At 48.8% G+C, this 24235-nt stretch overlaps 1 protein-coding gene across 1 annotated transcript in view; it reads left to right on the forward strand.

Annotated features, from left to right (window-relative positions):
* Positions 1 to 389: 389 nt before the first annotated feature.
* Positions 390 to 24235, forward strand: part of GPR137B (G protein-coupled receptor 137B) — a 65561-nt gene continuing 41715 nt past the window's right edge. The window contains 2 exon segments of the mRNA XM_003411004.4: positions 390 to 434; positions 436 to 804. Coding sequence (XP_003411052.3) covers positions 390 to 434; positions 436 to 804 — 414 coding nt within the window.

Here is a 24235-nt window from a genome sequence, read left to right on the forward strand (position 1 = left end):
GGGGGCGTGGGCGGGGGCGCGCGGGGCGGGGGGGGCGCGTGGGCGGGGGGCGCGTGGGGGGGCGCACGGCGCGGGGAGGTGTGTGGGGCGGGGGCGCGCCGAGCGGGCCCTTGGGGCGGGGGGCGCGTGGCGCGGGAGCGCGCCGAGCAGGGCTGCGGGGCGGGGGGCGCGCGGGGCAGTGCGGGGGGCCGGGCGGCGCGGGGCTGCCGGGCGCGCGGGGGCGGCGGGCGCGGCGCTGCCAATCGCAGACAAAGACCGTCCCAGTGAATCATGTGGTGCGGCGGGAGGAAGTGCGGCTTGTTTTCTTCACTCCAGTCTCCAGGCTCCCGGCGCAGCGCGATGCGCCGAGACCCCCGCGGGGCGGGCGGCGGAGGTGGCCGCGAGGCCCGATGAGGCCAGTGCGCCGCCGGCCGCGTCGCAGCGCCCCGCGCCCTGATGGCGGCCCCGCCGTGGGACCCCCTGCGCAATGACTCGCTGCCGCCCACGCTGACCCCGGCCGTACCCCCCTACGTGAAGCTCGGCCTTACCATCGTCTACACCGTGTTCTACTCCCTGCTTTTCTTGTTTATCTACGTGCAGCTCTGGCTGGTGCTGCGCTACCGCCACAAGCGGCTCAGCTACCAGAGCGTCTTCCTCTTCCTCTGCCTCTTCTGGGCCTCCCTGCGGACCGTCCTTTTCTCTTTCTACTTCAAAGACTTCGTGGCGGCCAATTCGCTCAGCCCCTTCGTCTTCTGGCTGCTCTACTGCTTCCCCGTGTGCCTCCAGTTCTTCACCCTGACGCTGATGAACTTATACTTCACGCAGGTGAGTCGCAGGAAGCAGCCTCGGTGGGCGGGAGGCACCTGGAGGGGGCTCACCTGGCAGGGCGACCAGCGCCCGACACAGTGGAGATGGCAGCCGCGGGGGTGGGCAAAGGCACTGGTTCTGGGGTTGGCTGAGCTCGGTCCTACCGGCAGGCCTTTCTCTCGGGTAACCCCATTCCCAAAAGAGGCGACCGGGAGGAAAGGTGAGGGCTGGAGGGCACCGCCAGTCACTGCCCTTAGTTCAGCTCAACCGATGTGCACTGGGCGCGACAGCACACAGGCGGGCAACATCAGCATCTTTTTGCACACACGTCAAAGTTGGGACCGAGGGAAGGTGCCCACGGGGGAAACCTGAACTCTAAAATTCCTGTCCATCCCCCCCGTTCCAAAGCACCTAGTAATCCCAGCCTTGAAAGGGCACGTGCGCTTTAGCCTCCAGATTTGGGCCACCTCTGGCTTTTTTGAGTGATGGCAGATTAGGACCTGCATGGTTTTGATGAGGTATTTTGAACCCCCGGTTTAGCAACCCTACTGACCTGCGATTTGCTAAGTCAATCCACAGGATTGCTAAACAGCTGTCTGGGGTAACACCCAGCTTCTGGCTGCTGCAACAGGAGCCAGGCTCACTGTCTGAGCTCATCTGAGAGGCCCAGAGAAAAACCCATAAAAGTTTGCTGGGGCTCTTTTTATGAGGCATATTGATAATAAGCTAATAGAACATGCAAATAACTTGGCTGCTGTTTTTTAAATGATGGTTGACTTAATGAAAGTACAGTAATTGTAAAGCACTTTGCAAATACTGCCTGAAGAATTACACAAAGGTTTAATAGCTCAACCTTGTGATCATCATCATCATCTCTGATTCCACTAACTTTGCAAGCATGAAAATGTATATTTTCACTAGGACTCTGGCCGGGGGAAGTGTGCCATCTCTGTCTCTGGCTTCGGGTAATTTAAGAAGCATCTAATGGGCAGAGTCCAGGTGCAAACAGGGTTTCTCTAGTCCTTTTAAAAGCCAAAAACCAAACCCACTGCTGTCAAGTCGGTTCTGACTCATAGCGACCCTGTAGGACAGAATAGAACTGCCCCATGGTGTTTCCAAGGCTGTAAATCTTTAGAGAAGCAGACTACCACGTCTTTCTCCCTCAGAGTAGCTAGTGGGTTTGAACCTCGGACCTTTCGATTAGCTGCCAAGTGCTTAAACACTGCGCCACCAGGGCTCCTTTTAACCGTGTCTCTATTTCTCAAAAGAAAGTGTCATTGATTAAAAAAAAAAAAAAAAGGGCGGGGGGGTTGCCTTGGTGTAGTGGGAGCCACTGACTAAAAACTTGGACGCAATGCTTTTGGGTAGAAAAAATAGCGTATGTAATATTGTTACGTATTAAAATCTTACCAAAATGGGATGACCCTCAGAGGCTTCTTGTCAGTCCAGGTTTCAGCATATTTTCCAATCCACGAGTAATGCATAATGTCTGTCCAAATACTACTTTCAAACCCCCGAACCAGTTTTGGCAGTTAGCTACCCTGCACTCTGGCATTTTGATTAGAATGCAAGGGAAGGTTCTAGGAAGATGCAAGTTAGGTAAACATACTGCTTTAAGAACTTTGATGAGAGTCACTTCGCACATTGAGGCCTTTAATGTTGTCCCTCCTTGAGAATGAAAGGAAAGCACAGGAAGCGGCTATTGCCCTCTAATCACGTGCAGATACTGAACTTGAAGCCGGATTAGGGGGAGGGCTGCACATTTTCTGCACCATCTGCTGGCTGGTGAGTAAATGCTGAGCAAGGGAAAGAGTGACCGGGGAAACAGGGCCACTCAGCCCAGAGACCCAAAGCCACGGCCCTGCCTCCTTTGTATCCTCCAGGTTGGGGGCCCTACAGCAAAGGGTGTTTCTCCTGAGGGCACAAGAAGGCTGACAGGAGAAGGTGGCACTGAGGCACTGGTATCTTGGACCCAGGCGGAGCAAAGCCATTTCCCGGCTTCTTGACAAATAGTCTTATAGTGCTGGGGAGCTATGAAGGAGTGCTTCCTTTGACTCCTAGCTCTACACTGCTCCCTCCTTTGCCCACACACACTCATTGTCTTAGTCAGGGTGCCCAACCTGGGCTGCACATTGGAATCACCAAGGGAGCTTTACAGTTACGGATTCCTGGGCCCCTTCTTGGAGCAAGTAAACCAGGTTTGTAGGGGAAGTGGTAGCAGCTAGCAATTAAGAAGCATGTACTCTGTGCTAGCCGAGTTTTAAGCAGCTGGTCTTACTAGAATACTGTTTATGTCCAGTCTCTGAAGAAAGTACTGATTGTGTCCCCATTTTACAGAGGAGGAAACTGGGGCTCAGAGAGGTTAAATGACTTGTTCAAGGTCACACTGTCAGTGCATGGTGGAGCCAGGATTCACACCCACATCCGTGACATCTGAGCATGACAAATGGTACAGCATTTGAGGCCTCTTATTGTGGAAAAAAAAATCAAACAATGCATTGCATTGGGTAAAACTGCTGCAAAAAACCTCTTTAAAGTGTTAAAAAGCAAAGATGTCACTTTAAGGACTAAGGCGTGCCTGACCCAAGCCATGGTGTTTTATGCATATGCATGCAAAAGCTGGACAATGAATAAAGAAGACCTAATAAGAATCAATACCTTTGAATTATGGTGTTGGCGAAGAATGTTGGCTATGCCATGGACTGCCAGATGAATGAACAAATTTGTCATGGAAGAAATACAGGCAGAATGCACCTTAGAAACAAGGATGGCGAGATTTCATCTCACATATTTTGGACATGTTATCAGGAGGGACTAGTCCCTGGAGAGGGACATCATGCTTGGTAAAGTGGAAGGTCAGCGAAAAAGAGAAAGACTGTCAACGAGATGGATTGACACAGGGGCTGCAATAGTGGGCTCAAGCATAACAACAATTGTGAGGATGGTGCAGGACCGGGCAGTGTTCCCTTTTGTTGTACATAGGGTCTTTATGAGTTGGAACCAACTAGGCATGTAATAACAAGGACAACCGTGGAAAAATATACTCTAAAATGTAACACGTTGTTCTCCAAGAGTTTAAGTCAAGTTGAGAAGATACAAAATATACATATGGCACAGTTCTGTAATAATGCAAGGGATGTAAAGGAGTGCATATTTAAGTGTTAGCAAGAAGGGCCACATGGAAGAAAACAGCTGAGAGGGCTCAGAAGAGAGGTGGATTTGCAGGCTGGGAGGAGAGGTGAGGAGGAAAAAAGCACTGGACACAGAGGGAGGGAGCAGTGTGACTAACGTGTAGAAGTGGAAGGGGTTTGGGAGGTGGAGGGAGCTCTAGATGCAGGCTGTGTCCCCAGACTTTCTTCCTCATCTCCTTGAAGCCTGATGGCCCTGTGAAGAGAGAGTTGTTCTCTCCCTGTTGAGGTTCAGAGAGGTGGGGAGGTTTGCCCTTCCCAGGTGGGTGTGGCCTACCCTCGTGTACTGACTTTGTGCAGTGCTGCCTGCCCTCAGTCACACATCTTAGGGTGTTATTGTTCTCTGCCATAGAATTGGCCCTGAGTTGGCCCTGACACATGGTGACCCAGTGCACAACAGAACAAATGCTGACACCCCCATAATTGGCCGTGGATTGGACCATTGTGATCTACAGGGTGTTCAGTGGCTGATTTTTGGAAGTAGATTGCCAGGCCTTTATTCCTAGTCTCTCTTAGTCTAAAAGAGCTCACTGAAACCTGTTCAGCATTATAGCAACATGAAAATCTCCAGTGACAGATGAGTGATGGCTGTGCGTGAGGTGCACTGGCCAGGAATCGAACCTGGGTCTCCTGCATGGAAGGTGAGAGTTCTACCACTGAACCATCACTGCCCCCATTCTCTTAGGGTGTTGTGTGCCATGAAGTTGATTCTCACTCATAGTGACCCTGTGGGATAGAGAAGAACTACCCCATAGGATTTCCCTGGTTGTCACCTTTCTGGAAGGAGATCACCAGGTCTTTTCTCCTGTGGAGCCACTGATGGGTTCAAACCACCAACCTTTCAGTTAGCTGCTGAGTGCTTAAGCATTGCACCACCAGGGCTTCTTCATTTTAGGGTAACCTCTGCTAATTGGTTTACTTTTGCCCCAAATCGCTGTTTTAAAACCCTGCTGGGTTAAGTCTCTTTTCCCACCCCAGTGGCGCCTGGCTGCTAATCGAAAGGTCAGCGGTTTGAATCTACCAGTCACTACATGGGAGAAGGATGTGGCAGTCTGCTTGCGTGAAGATTATTAAAACTTTAATCTCACATCCAATTTAAATCAATTTAAGAGCCTCAGTGCCTGGCGTCAAGAGGGTCCAGCATCTCAACCTCTCCCCTTGTCTTCTGGCTCTGCCTCTTGCGGGCCTGGTAGTGGAGGGGCAGGACAACAGGGGCACTGGCTGTCTTCTGCAGCTCTCTGCTGTTTGCCTTGGGGCCTGACTCTGGCATTGCCTTAGTGGGTGACTCTGTGATGTGGCTGTTTCTACATGGGTGGTTCCATGTCATTCTGCCTCCTCCTGCGGCTGCTGTCAGGTGGGGCAGTGGCATGACTTTGGTCCCCTCTCCTAGTCTCCAGGACCTTTGTCATGAAGCCATGAGAACTGCTGAGACCCCTTTTCACTCTCTCTGAGCCACATGGTGACAGGGTTGGGATACCCCCTACTTCTCTCAGCCATACCTCCCCAGTCCCTTGCACTCCCTGCTCCAGGGGCCCTCCCACCTGCAGAACTCCCAGGAGAGAGCTGCACCCTATTCCCAGTTCCTGGAACCCTTAGACCCCCAGGACACATGCCGGACACTCCAGCAATGCCCCTCCACAATCCATTGTGGTATACGTCTACAGCAGAGGGGCCTGGGGTCTCCATCTCAGCAAGCGTCTGTCCAGGGTTTGGGAGGCCAGGCTCCCTTCTTTCAAAACCCTGTGAGCAATTCCTCTGGCGCTTCCTCGGCACTAGTCCAGGGGGAGGCTATCACCTCCTACCGTGAACACTGCTTCCCACCAGCAAGCCAGCAGCTCCTTCTCTCCCACCTCCCCTCTCCACCTTTTTCTACAGGCTGGGGAGGTGGCTAGTCGTAGGGCTGCTTCTGCGAAGAACCAGGCCGTATGTGTGCATGTGCGTTTGTCCCCAGATGTTTGTGGCTCTTTCTGGAACATGGGGTATTGAGTGTCTCTTGTTCCCAGCCATGGGCCCTAATGCCACATCTGGGGTATAGCTAAGCTCACAGTCAGTCCCTGCTACACCAGTAAGAGGTAGGGCCAAGGCTGGATGCTGGGCTTTTGACTCCAGAGTCTGTTTTTCTAAGCACCATGTCAGATTGGCTTTTTAATTGTGGCACAAACCGTTAATGTGCTTGACTGCTAACTGCAAGGTTGGAGGTTTGAGTCCATCCACAGGTGCCTTGGAAGAAAGGCCTGGTGATCTACTTCTGAAAAATCAGCCATTGAAAACCCGATGGAGCACAGTTGACACACATGGGGGTGCTATGAGTCGGGGTTGACTCAGCGGCACTGGTTTTACTGTTTTTTTTTACATCAGGGTTGGTCTCGCAGCCTGAAGCCTGGGGGTCTGTGGTATCGTGGTGCCCTCTGCCGCCAGATTTAGCACGGAAGTTCAGTAGCAAAGGCTAGATTCTAGAATGAAGGCAACCTCTGTGTCAGGGCAGCTACAGGGCAAGGCAGGTCTGCCTCAGAGCAGGGGGGCGGCGAGCTACTGTGTGGCAGCAGACTCGGCTGTACCAGGCAGCTGTGCCTCCCAGCCATTCTCGCCAGGAATTACATCCGGAACTCAGACTCTTGAGATCCCTGAGTTCTGGACAAAGGAACGGGTTTGGCCCCTCTTGAGCCCTATAAGAAGTTCCTACCATTACAGCAGAGATAGTTGGAGGAAAACAGTAGAGAAGTGGACCCTCACAGTGGGGGCAGAGGTGGTATGACATAACATGCAGACTCAGGAGTGGGGACCTGGCCATGCTTTGAAGGGCACTGGACACTGGTGTTTACCAAGGGGCTGCTGTGTTCTGTAGCTCCACTGGAATCCTACATGGGCTCCTCCCCCCATTCGTCTACAGCAGAGACTGTGGTTCCTCATGTTGCCCTGTGAGGTGGTGTTGGAGGCTCATTGTGGATGCCGGGCCAGCAGAGGTGTGTGGTCAGGAGAAGGTACTGGGCACGGGGGAGGAGCAGGACTTTGTGGTCAGAGCTAGGTTTGAATCCTGGCTTTGTCCTTTACCATGATGTTACCCATGACCCATCTGACATCTCTGAGGCAACTTCATGACAGGAAAATGGAAATCATGATATTTATCCCATGGTTGTAGTAAAGAGTAAAGAGGATACTGTGTGTTGAATTCCCTTCCGCCTCTTCTTCCCTTCATTAAGTAGGGCACACGGGGCAACTATGACATCTTATGTTGTCATAGTTGTTAGCTGCTGCCAAGTCAATCCCTGATTCATGGCAACCCGGTGTACAACAGAATGAAATGCTGCCCGGTCCTGCGCCATCCCCACGATTAGTTGTGGATCAGGCCATTGTGATCCATAGGGTTTTCACTGGCCGATTTTCAGAAGTCGATCACTAGGCCTTTCTTCATAGCCTGCTTTAGTCTGGAAGCTCCGCTGAAGTCTGTTCAGCATCATAGCAACCTGCAGGCCTCACCTGACAGAAGGATAGTGGCTGCACCTGAGGTGCGTTGGCTGGGAATGGACACCAGGTTTCCTGTATGGCAGGTGAGAATCCTACCACTGAACCACCACTGCCTCATACACATCTCATACCAGCCCTGAAACCCAGGCTCATGCTTAGACCACCAGACCACAGTCCTGAGCCTTAGGCCCCAGTATTGAACTGGCTGTGCCCTTTGCCCACTCACCGTGTCATCAGAATAACTTCCACCGCCAAGTTGGAGCTTTTGTGGTTGTTAAAATGGGAGTGATTTGACATGCCTTTTTTTTTTTAAAGAGGTGGTGGGGAAGGGAAGTGTGGAAAGTCAACACCCACGGAAGCCGCAGTCAAGAAATCAAACAATGAGGTATTGCATTAGGTACATCTGCTGCAAAAGACCTCTTTAAAATGTTAAAAAGCAAAGATGTCCAGATTGGTAAAGAAGAGGTAAAACTATCCTTATTCGCAGATGACGTGGTCCTATCTATACAGAACCCCAAAGAATCCACAAGAAAACTACTGGAACTAATTGAAGTTTTCAGCAAAGTAGCATGATACAAGATTAACATACTAAATTCTGTTGGATTCCGCTACACCAACAAAGAGAACATCTAAAAGGAAATCAGGAAATCAATACCATTTACAATAGCCCGTAAAAGATAAAATACTTAGGAATAAATCTAACCAGGGAAGCAAAAGATCTATACAAAGAAAATTGCAAAACACTACTACAAGAAACCAAAAGAGACCTAAATAAATGGAAAAACATACCATGCGCGTGGATACGAAGACTCAACATTGTGAAAATGTCAATACTACCCAAAGTAATCTACAGATATAGTGTAATCTCGATCCAAATACCAATAGCATTCTTTAATGAGATGGGGAAATTAATCAATTTTATGTGAAAAGGGAAGAGGCCCCAGATAAGTAAAACATTATTGATTAAGAAGAGCAAACTGGGAGGCCTCACACTACCTGATCTGAGAACCTGCTATACAGCCCCAATCGTCAGAGCAGCCTGGTACTGGCACACTGACAGGTACATAGACCAATGGAACAGAATTGAGAACCCAGATGTAAATCCATCCACTTGTGGTCAGCTGATATTTGACAAAGAACCAAAGTCCATTAAGTGGGGAAAAGACAGCCTTTTTAACAAATGGTGCTGGCAAAACTGGATGTCTATCTGTAAAATAATGAAACAGGACCCATACCTAGCACCATACACAAAAACTAACTCAAAATGGACCAAAGACCTAAGTATAAAACCTAAAACAACAAAGACCGTGGAAGAAAAAATAGGGACAACACTGGGGCCCTAATATACGGCATAAATACAATACAAACCATAACTAAGAATGCACAAGCACCAGAAGGTAAACTTGATAACTGGGAGCTCCCAAAAATTAAACACTGAGACTCAGCAGAAGACTTCACCAAAAGAGGGAAAAGAGAACCTACAGACTGGAAAAAAATTTTTGGTAACGATGTATCTGGCAAGGGTCTAATCTCTAAAATCTACAAAATACTTCAGTACCTCAACACCAAAAAGGCAAATAATCCAGTTAAAAATGGGCAAAGGATATGAACAGATACTTCATCAAAGAAGATAACTCGAGATGGCTAATAGACACGTAAGGAAATGCTTGCAATCGTTAGCCATTAGAGAAATGCAAATCAAAACTACAGTGAGATGCCATCCCACCCTGACAATACTGGCACTAGTCAAAAAAAAAATAGAAAATAACAAATGTTGGAGAGGTTGCAGGGAGATTGGAACTCTTATGCACTGCTGGTCGGAATGTAAAATGGTAAAATCACTATGGAAAATGTGGGAAACTGCTTCGTAGTTCAAATATATGAAATCAAATGGGCAACTCCTGCCCAAAGGCAATACAAGAAAGCAGGAAGGGACAGGAAAATTGGATGACTGGACACAAGGAACCCAGGTAGAAAGGGGGAGAGTGCTGACATACTGCAGGGATTGCAGCCAATGTCAGAAAACAAATTTGTGTGTAAATTTTAGAGTGAGAAACTAATTCACACTGTAAACTTAAACCTAAAAAAAGCACAATAAAATTAAAAAAAAAAAAGATGTCATTTTCAGGACTAAGGTGCACGTGATCGAAGCCATGGCGTTTTCAGTCACCTCATATGCATTTGGAAGCTGGACAATGAGCAATGAATAAGGAAGACTGAAGAATTGATACCTTTGAATTATGGTGTTGTTGAAGAATATTTAATGTACTATGGACTGCCAGAAGAATGAACAAATTTGTCTTGGAAGAAATACAGCAAGAATGTTCTTAGAAGTGTGGATGGTACTTTGGGCATGTTATCAGGAGGGATCAGTCCCTGGAGAACATCATGCTTGGTAGAGGGTCAGCGAAAAAGAGGAAGACTCTCAACGAGATGGATTGACACAGTTGCTGCAATGATGGGCTCAAGCATAGCAACGATTGTGAGGATGGCGCAAGACTGGGCAGTGTTTCATTCTGTTGTACAGAGGGTCTCTATGAGTCAGAACCGACTCGTTGGCACCTAACAACAACAAAAGGGAGAGTGCGGAAATCGCAATTCCTAACATTTGCAGCTTCTGAAATTGAGAACCACAGGGTCAGGGGAGACCCCAGGGCCCAGCCCCCCATTTGCAGACAAGCTTCCGAGGCCTGGAGGAGTTGAGTGACCTCTTTACCTCACATAGCAGGCGCATGGAGCCAGGATGCAGCCAGGGTCTCCTTATGGGTCTTGTGCTTGCTGAAGTCACCCCCGACTTGAGATGCATCGTGGCTTGTGTCCTGCCACATGTAACTAGGAGGAACTGAAAATTGAACCCAGCACCTTCTCTCCACCTCTGCCAGGAACAGGGAGGTGGGTGATTTTAGGGAGAAGTGGGTTTCACTATGGCTGTTGGCAGCCAGTTTAGCCAGTATGGTGTGCTGGGCCCTAATCTAGAAGTCAGGGACATGGTGGTGAAGAGGGAAGCTTCAAGGCCCTTGATGAAGAACAAATTTAGGAAACAGACCAGGTAAGCCTTTGACAGTCCCCAAGTATTTTATTTCAAAGCTAGGACTGCACAGGGGCCGGAAGATCATTTAGCCTCACCTTGGTGTATCACACGTATGGCCTGTGGTCACTCAGTGGGCTCAGAGCTAGCCAGGGCTATGTGTATGTGCACCTGTAGGTGTGCGTTCACATGTGGGTGTAACTGTGTGCACACCTGTGTGTACGCGCACCTGTGTGTGCACGAGCACGCGGGACCCAGGAAAAGTTCCCTTATTCAGGTTCGGTCTACCATCCACCACCAGCATCTCCCAGGAAATAGCGTCTTAGTTTTATTTCTAAAAATTGCTTCGGGGAAGAAGCTTTCTAATTTTACAGCCCTGTTTCCAAAGATCTCTCATCAAAGCACTACAGCTTCATCCCACACCTTCCCCCTCCCCCTGGTTGCTGCCTCAGTGCCTAAAGGGGGAACCAAGTTTAGACAGTGACCTTAGCATTCTTAGGAACAATTAGACTCCCCACCAAACCAGGTGCTGTCAAGTCAGTTCTGACTCACGGTGACCCCATGTGTTTCAGTAGAACTGTGTTCCACGGGGTTTTCAATGGCTGATTTTTTAGAAATAGACAGACAGGTCTTTCTTCCGGGATATCTCTAGGTATACTTGAACCTCCAACCTTTCAGTTAGCAGCCAAATGCAGGTAACTGCACCACCCAGGGACTCCAGACCCTCCACAGCACTTTCCAAAATACAACTGCATTGCCCACAAAGACTTGAACAACAGCAGAGGCTGGGCTGAGCTCTGCATGGCTCCGTACCCCGTCAGGAAGCCCCCTCAGCCTCTGGCTCCACACACTGGAGCCCCTGAAGGTTTTTTTAATTATGCTTTTGGTGAAGGTTTACACAGCGGTTTAGGTTCCCATTCGGCAATTTCTGTACAAATTGTTCAGTGAAATTGGTTACATTCTTCACAATGTATGAGTGTTCTCATTATTTCCATTCTGGTTGTTCTGTTTCCATGATTCTAGTTTCCCTAAGCCCTTACATTCTTATATTTGTTTTAAAGTAATTGTTGGCCATTTGGTCTCATATAAGTGCTTTTTTAAAGGAGCACAGTACTTATGGTTGATATTCATTATTTTTTAGCCAGTTTGTTACTTAGCTACAAGGTGACCTCAGGAAATTTCGGTTCAAGGTTTGAAGAATATCTCAGGGCAGTAGTTTCGGCGGTGGGGAGTCCTCCAGTCCCAACCAGTCCAGCAGGTCTGGTTTTTTGGTTTGTTTTTTTTTTTAAATAGGAATTTGAGGTTCTATTCCAAATTTTTCTCTCATTCTATCAGAGTTCATCACTTGTGGCCCTGATTCCCCATAGGGTGTTGTGATGTCTTGTTTTGCCTTTCCATGGGTCAGACAAGCAAACACTGGCAGGCGAGGTGGGAGACAGTTGGGTTTGTGTAGTTGACTTGGTGGCTCCACAAACTAGTTCTGAGTTCCCAGGCACCAGCTTTGACTGTGAGTGTGGCAGGAGCTGCCCTTCCCCACCAGACGTGCTTAGATTGTCACAGTCTAACACTCAGGACTTTTAGTCTCTGGCTGACTGTGAGCTCTGAGTGCTAGGTAGTTGAGGACAGGGGAGGGGAAGAAAGGGCTGACCATTAATAGAATCATGGGCTGCTTGTGAAAATAATACCACCTGGATATTCTTGGGTATTTGAAAACAACAAAATCATGTGATCCCAAGGGGTGCTTTCGTAAACCAGTTCCTGTTCAGCCTGCATTTCCAGTGAGAGGAGAAAGGGTTTTCCTGGCCTGTCTCCATTCCAACACGTTGGGCGGTCAGTTTCCTCAGAAGGCAGAACTGGCCTCAGTGAAAATAACACCTGGGACTCAGGCATTCCCTGAAGTCTGTAGAGCTTTGTCCATATTTTACCTTTTATTTATCCTGTGACTAAAGTTTAGAGCCTTGCTAACTGATGAGGACAGATAAAGTCGAGCAGTTTTACTCTTCAAGCAGGTTGGTTTCTTCAGACTTGCTTGTAGAGGGTTGCAAGAAAGAAACGAGCAACGTAAGCACGTGTGAATATTTTAGGCCTTTTGACCCACATACAGACCTGTTGTGTATTCATTTTTCTTTTTTGGTAAACAATCCTTGTAGATGTAAAAACATTTTTTAGCTTTCAGTCCATACAAAACGAGGCTGTGGGCTAGACAGCTTGCAGGCTATAGTTTGCCAACCCCTTTTGTTGTTAGCTGCTGTCAAGTTGGTCCCTGACTGTGGTGGCCCCGTGCACAACGGAACGAAATGCTGCCTGGTCCTCTGCCATCCCCATGACTGGTTGGGGATCGAACTGTTGTCATCCACAGGGTTTTCACTGGCTGATTTTTGGAAGTAGATCACCAGGCCTTTCTTCCTAGTCTGTCTTAGTCTGGAAGCTCCCCTGAAGCCAGTTGAGCATCATAGCAGCACTCAAGCCTCCACTGACAGACAGATCGTGGTTGTGCATGAGGCTTGTTGGCTGGGTCTCCTGCCTGGAAGGCAAGAATTCTAACATTGCCCCACTGCCAGTCCCTGGGGTAGGACAAACCAAGTGTCTGTCATCAGGATCCCACCCACCATCATTCAGCTGTTGGAGCTGGGGCAAGTCTCTCAGGCAAGCTGGAGACAGGCCGTGGCTTCTCCTTGAATGGTCTAGGGTGGACAAGATGTTTACAGTGTCCATGGCTTCACTTGGGACAAACCCTATCAGGCACCTGCTGTGTGCTGGGCCCTGAGGTGGCCGAATCAGAAGATGAGTAGGTTGTGATTTCTGCCCTTAAGGGAGGGACTGACATAAACAGAAACAAGAGTCCTGTGAGTCACACGCCACCTACAGCTCAGAGAAAGGAGCCACTGCCTGTCTGCTGGGACGGGGAGACACACTGAGGGGCTGTCTGACTGTTGAAGTTGTATGACATTATCAACTCATTCCCCGGTAGCTCACCGCCTTCTCCTCTCCCCCCTCCATCCTCCTCCTCCTGTTCTTTAATTTTATTGTGTTAAAATATATTTAACAAAAAGCTTGTCATTTTAACCATTTTAAGTATACAATTCAGTGCCATTAATTACATTCAACATATTGTGCCACTGTCACCACTCTCCATTGCCACAAGTTTTGCTTCTCCCCAAACAGAAACTCAGCCCCCCTTCAGCAGTAACACTCTTGCCCCCTTCTTGTTTAATGGCAGACCCCGTTTGCTAGGCTACACAGCCTGTAAAGCGCAGGGCCACAGTTCACACACACAAGGACGTCCGCTCCCGCGGCTGCACCCTACCTCATACGTACCTGTCCCTGGAGTGACTTTGCTGTCTGCGATGGGAACCCGGCTTCCCAGACTGAAGAGCTGTCAAAAGTCATGTTGTCCCATAGAGGGCAAGAGAGGGGGTAGGTTGTATGCTGTCGTCAGGGATGGATTACGTAAAGGCAAGGTACTCACGGGGAAACCCAGGTGAAATTGTACACTACAGATGGTAAGTAGACACAGTTAAGCCCATGCACCTTGCTTACTGGCTAATCTGCCCCTGGCTGTTGTGCTGAGAGCTGGGCCTTGTCTGGTCGCACCCTGCCTTTCTACTAAGATGCTCGCATGTCTTCCACTTCACGGTCCTGGTCTCCCCAGCTTTTACAGAGTAACACAGAGCCATGCTCCTTTCTTCAACAATTGGTTCTGAGTGCCTGCTATGCCCTGTGCGGAGCCCTGGTGGCACAGTGGTTAGGAACTTGGCTGTTAACCAAAAGGTTGGCAGTTCGAATCCTCCAGCCGCTCCTTGGAAACCCTATGGGACAGTTCTCTGTCCCGTAGCGTTGCTATGAGCTGGAATTGGCTCGATGGCAACGGGCCTGGTTTGGTTTTATGCACCGAGTAGACTCTGGGTAAAGGTCAGTCAGACATGGTTTCTGCCTTCACGGAATTTACAATATCTCTGTCCTGCCATCGGTCAACTTCACTTAGTTAAAGTCATTTAAAAAATATATCACTTTAGTGGTGACACTAATTGTGAGGTGTCTTTACTGGAGGGCTGGGGGCTTCATTCATTATCTCTGGTTTTCTCTCTGGGATACGTTTTTTTAAAAATAGGAACTAGTGGCGTTTGTTACTGTTTAACCGGTTGCCACTGAGTGGACTCCGACTCCGGGTGCCTCCGTGTGTGTCAGAGGAGAAACTGAGCCCACAGGATCTTCAGTGACTGATTTTTTGGAAGTAGATCACCAGGGCTTCTGAGGTGCCTCTAGGTGAACCTGAACCTCCAACCTTTTGTTTAGCAGCCGAGCACGTTAACTGTTTATACCACCCAGGGACTCCTGCTACTATTTAAGTGTGGGTGAAATCCATTTGCAGTAAACCTTGTTAGAATTCAGTAAAAATAATTCCAGACTGAAATATTCACATGACGAGGGGCCGGTACTCTGGTGGAAGGAAGAGCTCTGGGTTGACGCTGCTGCCTGTAGTTTGGGTCTTTGAGTTTCCCTTTCTCCATCACCCTGACCCCACTACAGAAGCCATGGCAATATTTGCACGTCACTGTCAGGTGAAGGTTCAAACATGGGTTAACATAAGGGCCGTCCTCTGGCTGGATCCTGGGGTGACAGTTGGCTCCCTGCCTGTCTTGGACCATGTGGGCCCTGTTCCAGGTTAATCTGCAGCCTCTGCCTGCCCGGGTTTGCTTCCAGCAGCTTCCTGGTGTCCAAACCAGCACTTGGATGGAAAGGTAGTGCTTAAAGAAGGGTAGCATCTTAGTTTCCCAGTGCTCCAAAACAAAACAAAAAATCCAGTACCGTAAAGTCAGTTCTGACTCATGGAGACCCCACGTGACAGAGTAGAACTGCTCCCAGAGGGTTTTCTTGGCTGTAATCTTTATGCAGGCAGAACTACAGGCCTTTCTTTTGTGGCAGAGCCCTGGCGGCGTAGTGGTTAAGAGCTCAGCTGCCAACCAAAAGGTCGGCAGTTAGAATCCACCAGCCATTCCTTGGAAACCCTAGGGGGCAGTTCTGCTCTCTCCAATAGGGTTGCTGTGTGTTGGAATTGACTCGATGGCAATGGGTTTGGTTTGGTTTCTTTTGTGGTACCCTTGGGTCGGTTCGAACTGCCACCCTTTAGGGTATTGTTGAGTGCAGAACTGCTCGTGCCACCTATTGCTGCTGTAACACAAATGCCACAAATAGGTGGCTTTAAAGAACAGAGATTTATTTTCTCACTGTTCTGGAGGCCTTAAGTCCTAATTCAGGTCGCTGGCTGTAGGGGGGCTGTCACTCCGTCAGCCCTGGGGGAAGGTCCTTGTTTCTTTTAGTGCCTGTAGCCTGGTGTCTCCACCCCCGGCATTCCTCCGTTCCTGGACAGTCTTCACATGGCACCCGCCGTCCTCCATTTGTATTTGCTAGTCCTTGTCCATGCTGCTTCTTATAATTCAGAAGTGATGAGGCTTAAGACAGACCCTACACTGACATGGCCTCATTAACACAACAGAGAAAGCTCTGCGCCCAAATGGATTACACCCACAGGTAAAAGGGTTAGGATTTAAGCACGTATTTTAGGGAGACATGCAGTTCATAACAGATGGGTAGCTTCTAGTTGTACTCCTTGGGCCATGGAGAGCAAGTGTAGCCCACCTTCCCCATGATGATACCAAAAAAAAAAAAAAAACCATTGCCATCGAGTCAATTCCGACTCCCTGTAAGAACAGAGTAGAACTGCCCCATAGGGTTTCCAAGGAGCAACTGGTAAATTTGAACTGCGGACTTTGTGGCTAGCAGCTGAGCTCTTAACCACTGCGCCACCAGGGCTTCCCATAGTGACAGCCTCTCGGATATTTGAAGGCATGTGCAGTAAACTCCCCCGGGTAATCTCTTTGTAGGGTGAGACATTTTCCGGTTCCTGTCCTTGATCCTGTATGATGTGGGCCTGGCCCTAGCCTTCCTGGTCACAGTCTCTGCCGGGCTTATTGGGGGAGTTAGTGTCAATTCCAAGAGCAGATCTCAGGCTTCCCCCTCCCATAGGGAGCTTCTTTTGCTTGCCCTTCAGGAAGTGCCCACACCCATTCTCTCAGCAGCAGGACCCCAGGAGCACCAGCTAATATCAAAATGGCTTCCAGAGAAATCTAAAACCTCAGAACTCTCTTGACCTCTGAGGCAGAAAGCCATTTTATGGGAAAAGAGTTGAGGAATTTTCACTGCTAACTTAACTTTGTGGTTTTTGCATACTTTACGTACAAGGGTAGTCCCTGGGTAGTGCAAACAGTTAAGTGCTCGGCTACTAACCAAAAAATTGGAGATTTGAGTCCACTCAGAGGTGCCTTGAAGAAAGGCTTGGCAATCTACTTCCAAAAGTCAACCATCGAAAACTCTGTGGAGCAGAGTTCTACTCTGATGTGGAGGACTTGAAGGTAGCTGTTTTGGCTTTACTACAAGGATGGGTTGAAGGGTGAGATGCCCCAGCAGAGCAAGGACACGGTCCCCCTCATGAGGTATCTGGGGCTGGCTGGCTAAAAACCCACAACTAAGGTTCCCACGGAAAACCTGGTGGCGTAGTGGTTAAGTGCTACGGCTGTTAACCAAAGGGTTGGCAGTTCCAGTCCGCCAGGCGCTCCTTGGAAACTCTATGGGGCAGTTCTACTTTGTCCTATAGGGTCGCTATGAGTCGGAATCGACTCGACAGCACTGGGTTTCTGGGAAGGTTCCCACTGGAGAGAAATGTATCCTCTGTGCTTTTATTGTGTCATCTTCTTTAAGTATATTTGAAAGAATTATGGGCAGGGCCCTGACTGGTAAATTATGAACTGAAATGGTGACAGGAGCAGTTAAGAATCATAATAGTGATGATAGTGCTTTGTGTGGCCACAGCCCTTTTCATCCATGAGACTGAAAAGAGAGAATCCTGCCAGGGCAGCTGGTCTCAATTATTAGTTTCTACTTCTGTGCCTGAACTGGGGAGGCAGGGAGAGGGAGGTGCTCCCCAGCCGGCCTCCACCCAGGCAGCAGTGGGGCAGGCACACACGCAGTGGATGTCTGTAACCCAGGCTGCCCTGGGGTTGCTGGGCCCAGCCTCTACTTATTAGCCACGACAGGTGGGGCCTACAGAGAGGTAAAGCCACCTAAGAGCCTCATAGGCGTAGACGTGAGCTTTCCTTTTGGAAGGCACTTAATGCCATAGTATTTTAAAAGTAGAAGGCACTTGAGTGAGTATTTGCACCAACCCTTTTATCTTACACTGAGGTCTAGAAAGGTAAACAGAGTTAATCAGGGCAAGCAAAGCAGATTACTGGCAATCGGTCAGCCATGCCCCTGGTTCCAGCTGCTCAGGTGACCAGAGAAGGGTGACTGAAGGCTAGCGTTTGGGTTGGTAGAGGTTGAGAGTTGGGAATCTCTCATGGGAGGTGCTCTGTAGAGGGTCTCAGGCCCAGCACCCCTGCGGTAGTTCACCCTCCCCTCCTGGGTGCTCCTGGGGCCCTTTGCCTTCTTGGGTCTGCAGGGCCTTGAGCACTGCTGGCTGAGTGGCTCTTCAGGTTAGGGGGGAGGGTGAAAAGCTCTCTGAGCCAATGGAGGGATAGAGGACAGAAGAGGAACTGAGTGCTGGAGAGAGCACTACAGAGCCCTTGGCAGGAAGGAGGAAGCAAAGAAGACTCATTTCATATCTGAAATCTCTGTCTTTTTTTCACTTACTAAATGAGGAGCAGGGGCACTGGTGGGACAGTGGTAGAATTTGCCTTCCGGTGGGGAGACCTGGGTCCGATTCCCTGCCAGTGAACTTCAGGCACGGCCACCACCTGTCTGTCAGTGGAAGCATTCATGTTGCTGTGATGCTGGAAGCTCTGCCACTGGTATTTCAAGTAGCAGCAGGGTCACCCATGGCAGGTTTCAGCAGAGCTTTCACACTAAGACTAGGAAGAAAGGCCTGGTGTTCTACTTCCAAGAGTCAGCCAGTGAAAACCCCGTGGATCACAATGGTCTGATCACGAATTGATCATGGGGTTGGCGTAGGACCAGGCAGCGTTTTGTTCCCTTGTGCATGGGGTTGTCAAGAGTCAGGTGTTGACTCGTGGCGGCTGACAACAACAAATGAGGAGGCTTTCTGAGGCCTGGGAGTAGGAACACTGTCAGTGCGAGACTGGGCTCCTGCCTTGAGGGCTCACAGCCTGGCGGTGGAGATGGGAAACTCAGGAATCTCCATGCCACACCAGCTAGACAGGACCCCAGTACAGCAGGCTCTCAGCAGGGCTTAAGAGGGATCCTGGAGTTTACGGACTCCAGGGATCACGCATGAAAGAAATTCACCCAAGTGCAGGGGGCTCCGTGTTTCCAGGGTCAGCATGAGGTCAGGAGGTAGAGCAGGATTCATTTCTTGGGCTGAGTACTCATCACTTGCAAAGGCAGGAGCTGACGTAGTGAAGACGCCGACCAGCAGCCCGATTACCTCCCTGGGGGCCTCTCCACCTGGCCAGCCTGGGACGCAGACTGAGGAGACCTGGAGGCGCTCCAGAATGCCACCGCGCAGAAGTCACATTCCCTTTTCCTTCAGGCGGCTCCACAGGTTTAAAAAAATGGGAGATCGCTGGATTGGTTTATATTTTGGACTCCTTTCAGCTCCGTAGTTGCCTACAGCACTGAATCAAGGAAATTAAGGGGAAGATGTAGCTTCATCTACACAAAATTCTTTTATATGTAACAATAACACTGGCTCCATTTAAAACATGTCCAGTAGAATGGAAGCCCCTAGCGAGTATCTTCTGTGAAAGTCTGTGCTGAATGCCAGCCCCCTGGCTGGGGGAGGTCCTGTGCTGGTTGGGACTGTGCTTGGCTACCTGTAACAGAGCCCAACTAAGACAGTGGCCTCACCAACGTGGACAGAGCCCGGGGCCGGTGCAGCGGCCCTGCCTTCCTCAAGGTGGTGCTCCCTTTTCTGCTACATGGCCGCAGATAGGTGCTCCTGGGTCACCCCACATTCCAGGCAGGGGCAGAAGAAGGAAGGAGAAGGCAGAAAGGTAGTGATTTTCTGGAAGGCACAAACGTTCTCAGAAATCCCTAGCAGATTCCTGCTATGTCTCACTGGCCAGAATCACATGGCATATCAGAAGTCAGGGTTGACTCAATGGCATCTGGTGTTTTAGATAGGCCCAAGGGAAGAAAGGATATTGGTGGTCAGCAGGCAGTGTCTGCCAGGGCCACCCCATGTCAAAGAGGAAAGATTGTCTACCATGCAGTCTTATATGGTAAATATTTACACTTTGGATGTTAGTTGGTGGTCAGCTGGCAGTGTCTGCCAGGGCCACCCCATGTCAAAGAGCAAAGATTGTCTACCATGCAGTCTTGTAAATATTTACATTTTGGATATTAGTTGGCTGCTGTTGTTACGTGCCATCAAGTCGGCTCCAACTCATAGCGACCCTATGCACAACAGGACGAAACACTGCCCGGCCCTGTGCCATCTTTATAATCGTTGTTATGCTTGAGCCCATTGTTGCAGCCACTGTGTCAGTCCACCTCGTTGAAGGTCTTCCTCTTTACCACTGACCCTGTACTTTGCCAAGCATGATGTCCTTCTCCAGAGACTGATCCCTCCTGACAACATTTCCAAAGTATGTGAGATGCAGTCTCACCATCCTTGCTTCTAAGGAGCATTCTGGTTGTACTTCTTCCAAGACAGATTTGTTCATTCTTCTAGCAGTCCGTGGTATGTTCAATATTCTTCGCCAACACCACAATTCAAAGGCATCAGTTCTTCTTTGATCTTCCTTATTCATTGTCCAGCTTTCACATGCATATGATGCGATTGAAAATACGATGGCTTGGGTCAGGCGCACCTTGGTCTTCAGGGTGACATCTTTGCTCTCCAACACTACTTGAAAGTCTGTCTAATAACCACTTCCCCCTTAACTATCCCCATTCTGAGGAGATGATCAAGAAAAAAATTGTTCTCCATATAAGCCCTTATTGATTTTCCTCCTTTGGAAGTGTGTTCATGATCCCAGGGACCACCCTTGGCCATAGGCTGTTTGACATCACCAGATACTTCTTTAAATTGATCAGCATTTCTCAGACATTCAAAGTTGATTTTTTTTTTTTTGTAAATGTCTTTTGACTAAACTGTCCTAGTCATCTTTTGCTGTTTCTTGCTGTCAGAGACATTGTTATCTCAGTTCTTTACTAACCACTTCTATGTAAATAGAGAAATTAGCCTCTCTCACTGTTTCCTCTTATTCAGGAGAGAGCCCTTCAGGTCTCCTTGAGCTGACAGGTGTGCGGGGAGGAGAGAGAGCGCGTCAGTCCTCACTGTCCCTCATACTACCCCTTCTTCAATTGTGGCAGCCCTTTTCCCTCGGGGAGCACCATGTGGAGACTGCAAACCCTTCTGTTCCCACTGCCGTGGAACACAGGATTATGAGATGAGCTTGCAGGAGTTAATCTGGTCCTGATTTCCTGGACTTAATGCTTTATTTGAAATTTGAAAGGAAAGACAATTCTAACTGCAAACAAGTATAGAGACCCTCTCCATCGCCCTTGATTCTTAGACCCACTTGCCATCAGGTCACCTCCGACTCATGGCAGCCCCATGTGTACTATAATAGAACTGTGCTTCGTGGTTTTTTTAGTGGCTCATTTTTTCAGAAGATTGCCAGGCCTTTCTTTTGAGGCTTCTGGATGGACTTCAGCCTCCAGCATTTTGCTAAGCACATTAAGCATTTGTACCACCCAGGGACTCAGCTTTCTTAGACACTGGACCTCAAGGGCAGATTCCCCTTGGACCGTCTTTTACTCTTCTTCAAGGATGGCTGAAGAAAGAGTCCCACGTTTGGGCTCCAGGGGCTCTGATTGTCATGCCTCTGTAGGAGCCCCTGCTCTGAGCAGTGAGGTGCTCAGATGGAGAACCCAGACAGAAGTAGCTGACTGCTGACTGCTGCCACGGAGGCTGGGGCCTAGGGGTTTGCATAATTTCCCCAATATATCAGGAAGTGGGCAGCCAAAGGGACCATGAGAGCAAATACTAAATGTCAGTGGTTCCTAGCCCTTTTTAGTATGAAAGTTCCTTTTATGGTCAAGACAACATGCACCAGCATACTTTCTTTAGTAATTGTACATTTAGAGCCATGGTGTGGCAACATATATAAGAACCACCTCAGCAGCTGCAAACACTTACACAGCACGTACCAGGTGGCAGGCGTGTGTACACGTGCGTGACATTGTAAGAATGAGTGGTGGGATGCCTGACCTCCTGTGACTTCACAATGGGGAAGGAGAGAGAATCATCAGACCGTGGCTGATTTCCTGGGAGGTCAGATATAGCTCTTCTTTCCATCCTTTTTACCAATTCTGACATCAGCCGTCCCTCACATAGTGCTCTCTTTTCTGCTGAGTTTGCTAATTCATTGCAATGGCCGCATAGACCTCATAGACCATACTCACAGCTATGGGGTTTATTACCGAAGTAACAGTACCATTCAGGATCATGAAGGACTCAGGATACTGTTCTTTGATCAGGGCAGGCTCTTCTCAGCCATGCCTACAGGCAGGCCTCTCTATGGCCCTTGGTCTCTTAGCCCAGCATCTGCCCTGCTCGGCAAGTGTTAACAAAGCTCTTCAGCTCCACCAGTAAGTGCCCCGGGGCAACTTACTCCACCAGTAAGCCTTGGCCCAAAGGCACTCAGCTCGCTCGTTCGGGGGTTGGCACACCCACGTAACCACCTTAGTCCTGGGCCAGGAAGCTCACTGCACTGTCCCACACCAGTCTCCTCATTCTGCTGCCACTGCTCTGCTGCTGCTTCTCACCGCCTTGTGCCGTTGCCAGTGTTACAGCTCCCTGTCTCCTGGTCTAGGACTTTCTCAGCGCAGGGTCTCCAGGTCCAAGGGACGCACTACAGTCCTGCCTCTTCTTTCTTGGTGGTAGTGAGGTCCCCACTTTGTACGTCTGGGGTGGCTCATTTTAAACCTAGCGGGATGGCAAAAAGGACCAATTCTCTTATTAGGGTTCTGTATACCTTATTGCATGGTCCTTATTGCATGGTCCCATCCCCACAAGGGTGCCATGCACCTTATTTGCATTATTAGCAAGCTATCCAATCCCATTGGTGGGCCACAAAAGTCTTATTTGCATAGTCCTACCCAGTCATTTGGTGGGAGTTACAAGACCACGACATGAAAGGCCATATAAAAGTGACCCATAATGCTGCATACATGTATGAATTCATCTAATCTTCACAAAAAAACTTGTGAGGGAGGGAGTGTTATTATTCTCATTTTACAGATGGGTACCTACAGCACAGAGAGGTTAGGTAACTATTCCAAAGTCACATAGTTGATAATTAGTAGAGCCAGGATCCGAGCCCAGGTAAGCTAGCTCCAGAGTACATACTCTTAACCCTTTTTAGATGTCCCTCTGCAGGAGATGGATAAATAATTGTGGTCTGTTTATACAATGGGACACTGTGCAGTAGGGAAAATGAATGAACTAGGGCTGTGTGTTTCAGCATGGATACATTCCAAACGTAACGATGGGAGGATAAACAAGTTACAGAAGGGTATGTAACTATGACTAAACAATGCATGTATATGTTATTATATATATTCTTATTTATGTTATTTACATTATATGTATTATATATTACATTATGTATATTGTAGTATATTACATGACATGATGTGTATTACATTGTTAAAAAAAAAACAAACCTGTTGCTGTTGAGTTGATTCTGACTCATAGTGACCCTGTGGGACAGAGTAGAACTGCCCCATCGGGTTTCCAAGGAGCAGCTGGTAGATTCAAACTGCTGATGCTTTGGTTGGCAGCCGAGGTCTTAACCACTGCACTACTAGGGTTGCTATATTACGCTACATTATATGTATTATATCATACTACATTACATTATATGTATTATATTAATATATCATATCATATCAATTGTATGTAGCACTGTTTGGAGTCCCTGGGTGGTATAAACAGTGTAACATGGGCTCCGCTGCTAACTGAAAGGTTGGCGGTTTGAACCCACTCAGAGGTGCCTTGAAAGAAAGGCATGGAAAGATCACAGCCATTGAAAACCCTGTGGAACACAGTTCTACTTTGACACACACGAGGTCATCATGAGTCAGAATCAACTCCATAGCAGCTTTTTTTGGGTTTTTTGGTAGTATTAACGTGTTGTGTGTACTTTTACATAGTAAAAATATAAACTTGACTGGGTATATACCAAACCAAAAAGACCAAACCCGTTGCCATCGAGTTGATTCTGACTCATAGGGACCCTATGGGGCAGAGTAGAACTGGGTGTAATAACACCAGCTCACCACGTTCACATTGTGGTTACCTCTGGGGAGCGGGGAGGGCCTGGAACCAGGAGGGCTGTGCGGAGGGAGAGCTTCAAATGTGTCACTTCTATTTATTCAGAGCAAAACTAAAGTGGAGCAAACGTGGCAGAGTGTGTAGAGCTGCCTGAGCCGTGTCGTGGGTGCGTGAGCATTTGCTAGGTTATTTCTTTGTGTTTATGTGAAATATTTGATCATAAAAAGCTAAAAACCTACTATAAATGCAGAGCATTTTGAACTGAACTTGCATTTTGTTCCTCATACACCTCTGTATGTTTGAGCAGTGGTGTGAGTATGAGCATGCTGGTGTCTGTAGACTCCCTTTTGGGCTGGGCACACCTAGGGACAGCGTCACCTAGGGACAGCGTCACCTAGGGACAGCACACCTTGCAGCTCCGCAGGGATCCTCGGGCATCTGAAGTTGACGGTCCAGCCTGGGCCTGGG

This window comes from Loxodonta africana, chromosome 25 (genome assembly GCF_030014295.1).
Source record: "Loxodonta africana isolate mLoxAfr1 chromosome 25, mLoxAfr1.hap2, whole genome shotgun sequence".
Classification (NCBI taxonomy): domain Eukaryota; kingdom Metazoa; phylum Chordata; class Mammalia; order Proboscidea; family Elephantidae; genus Loxodonta; species Loxodonta africana.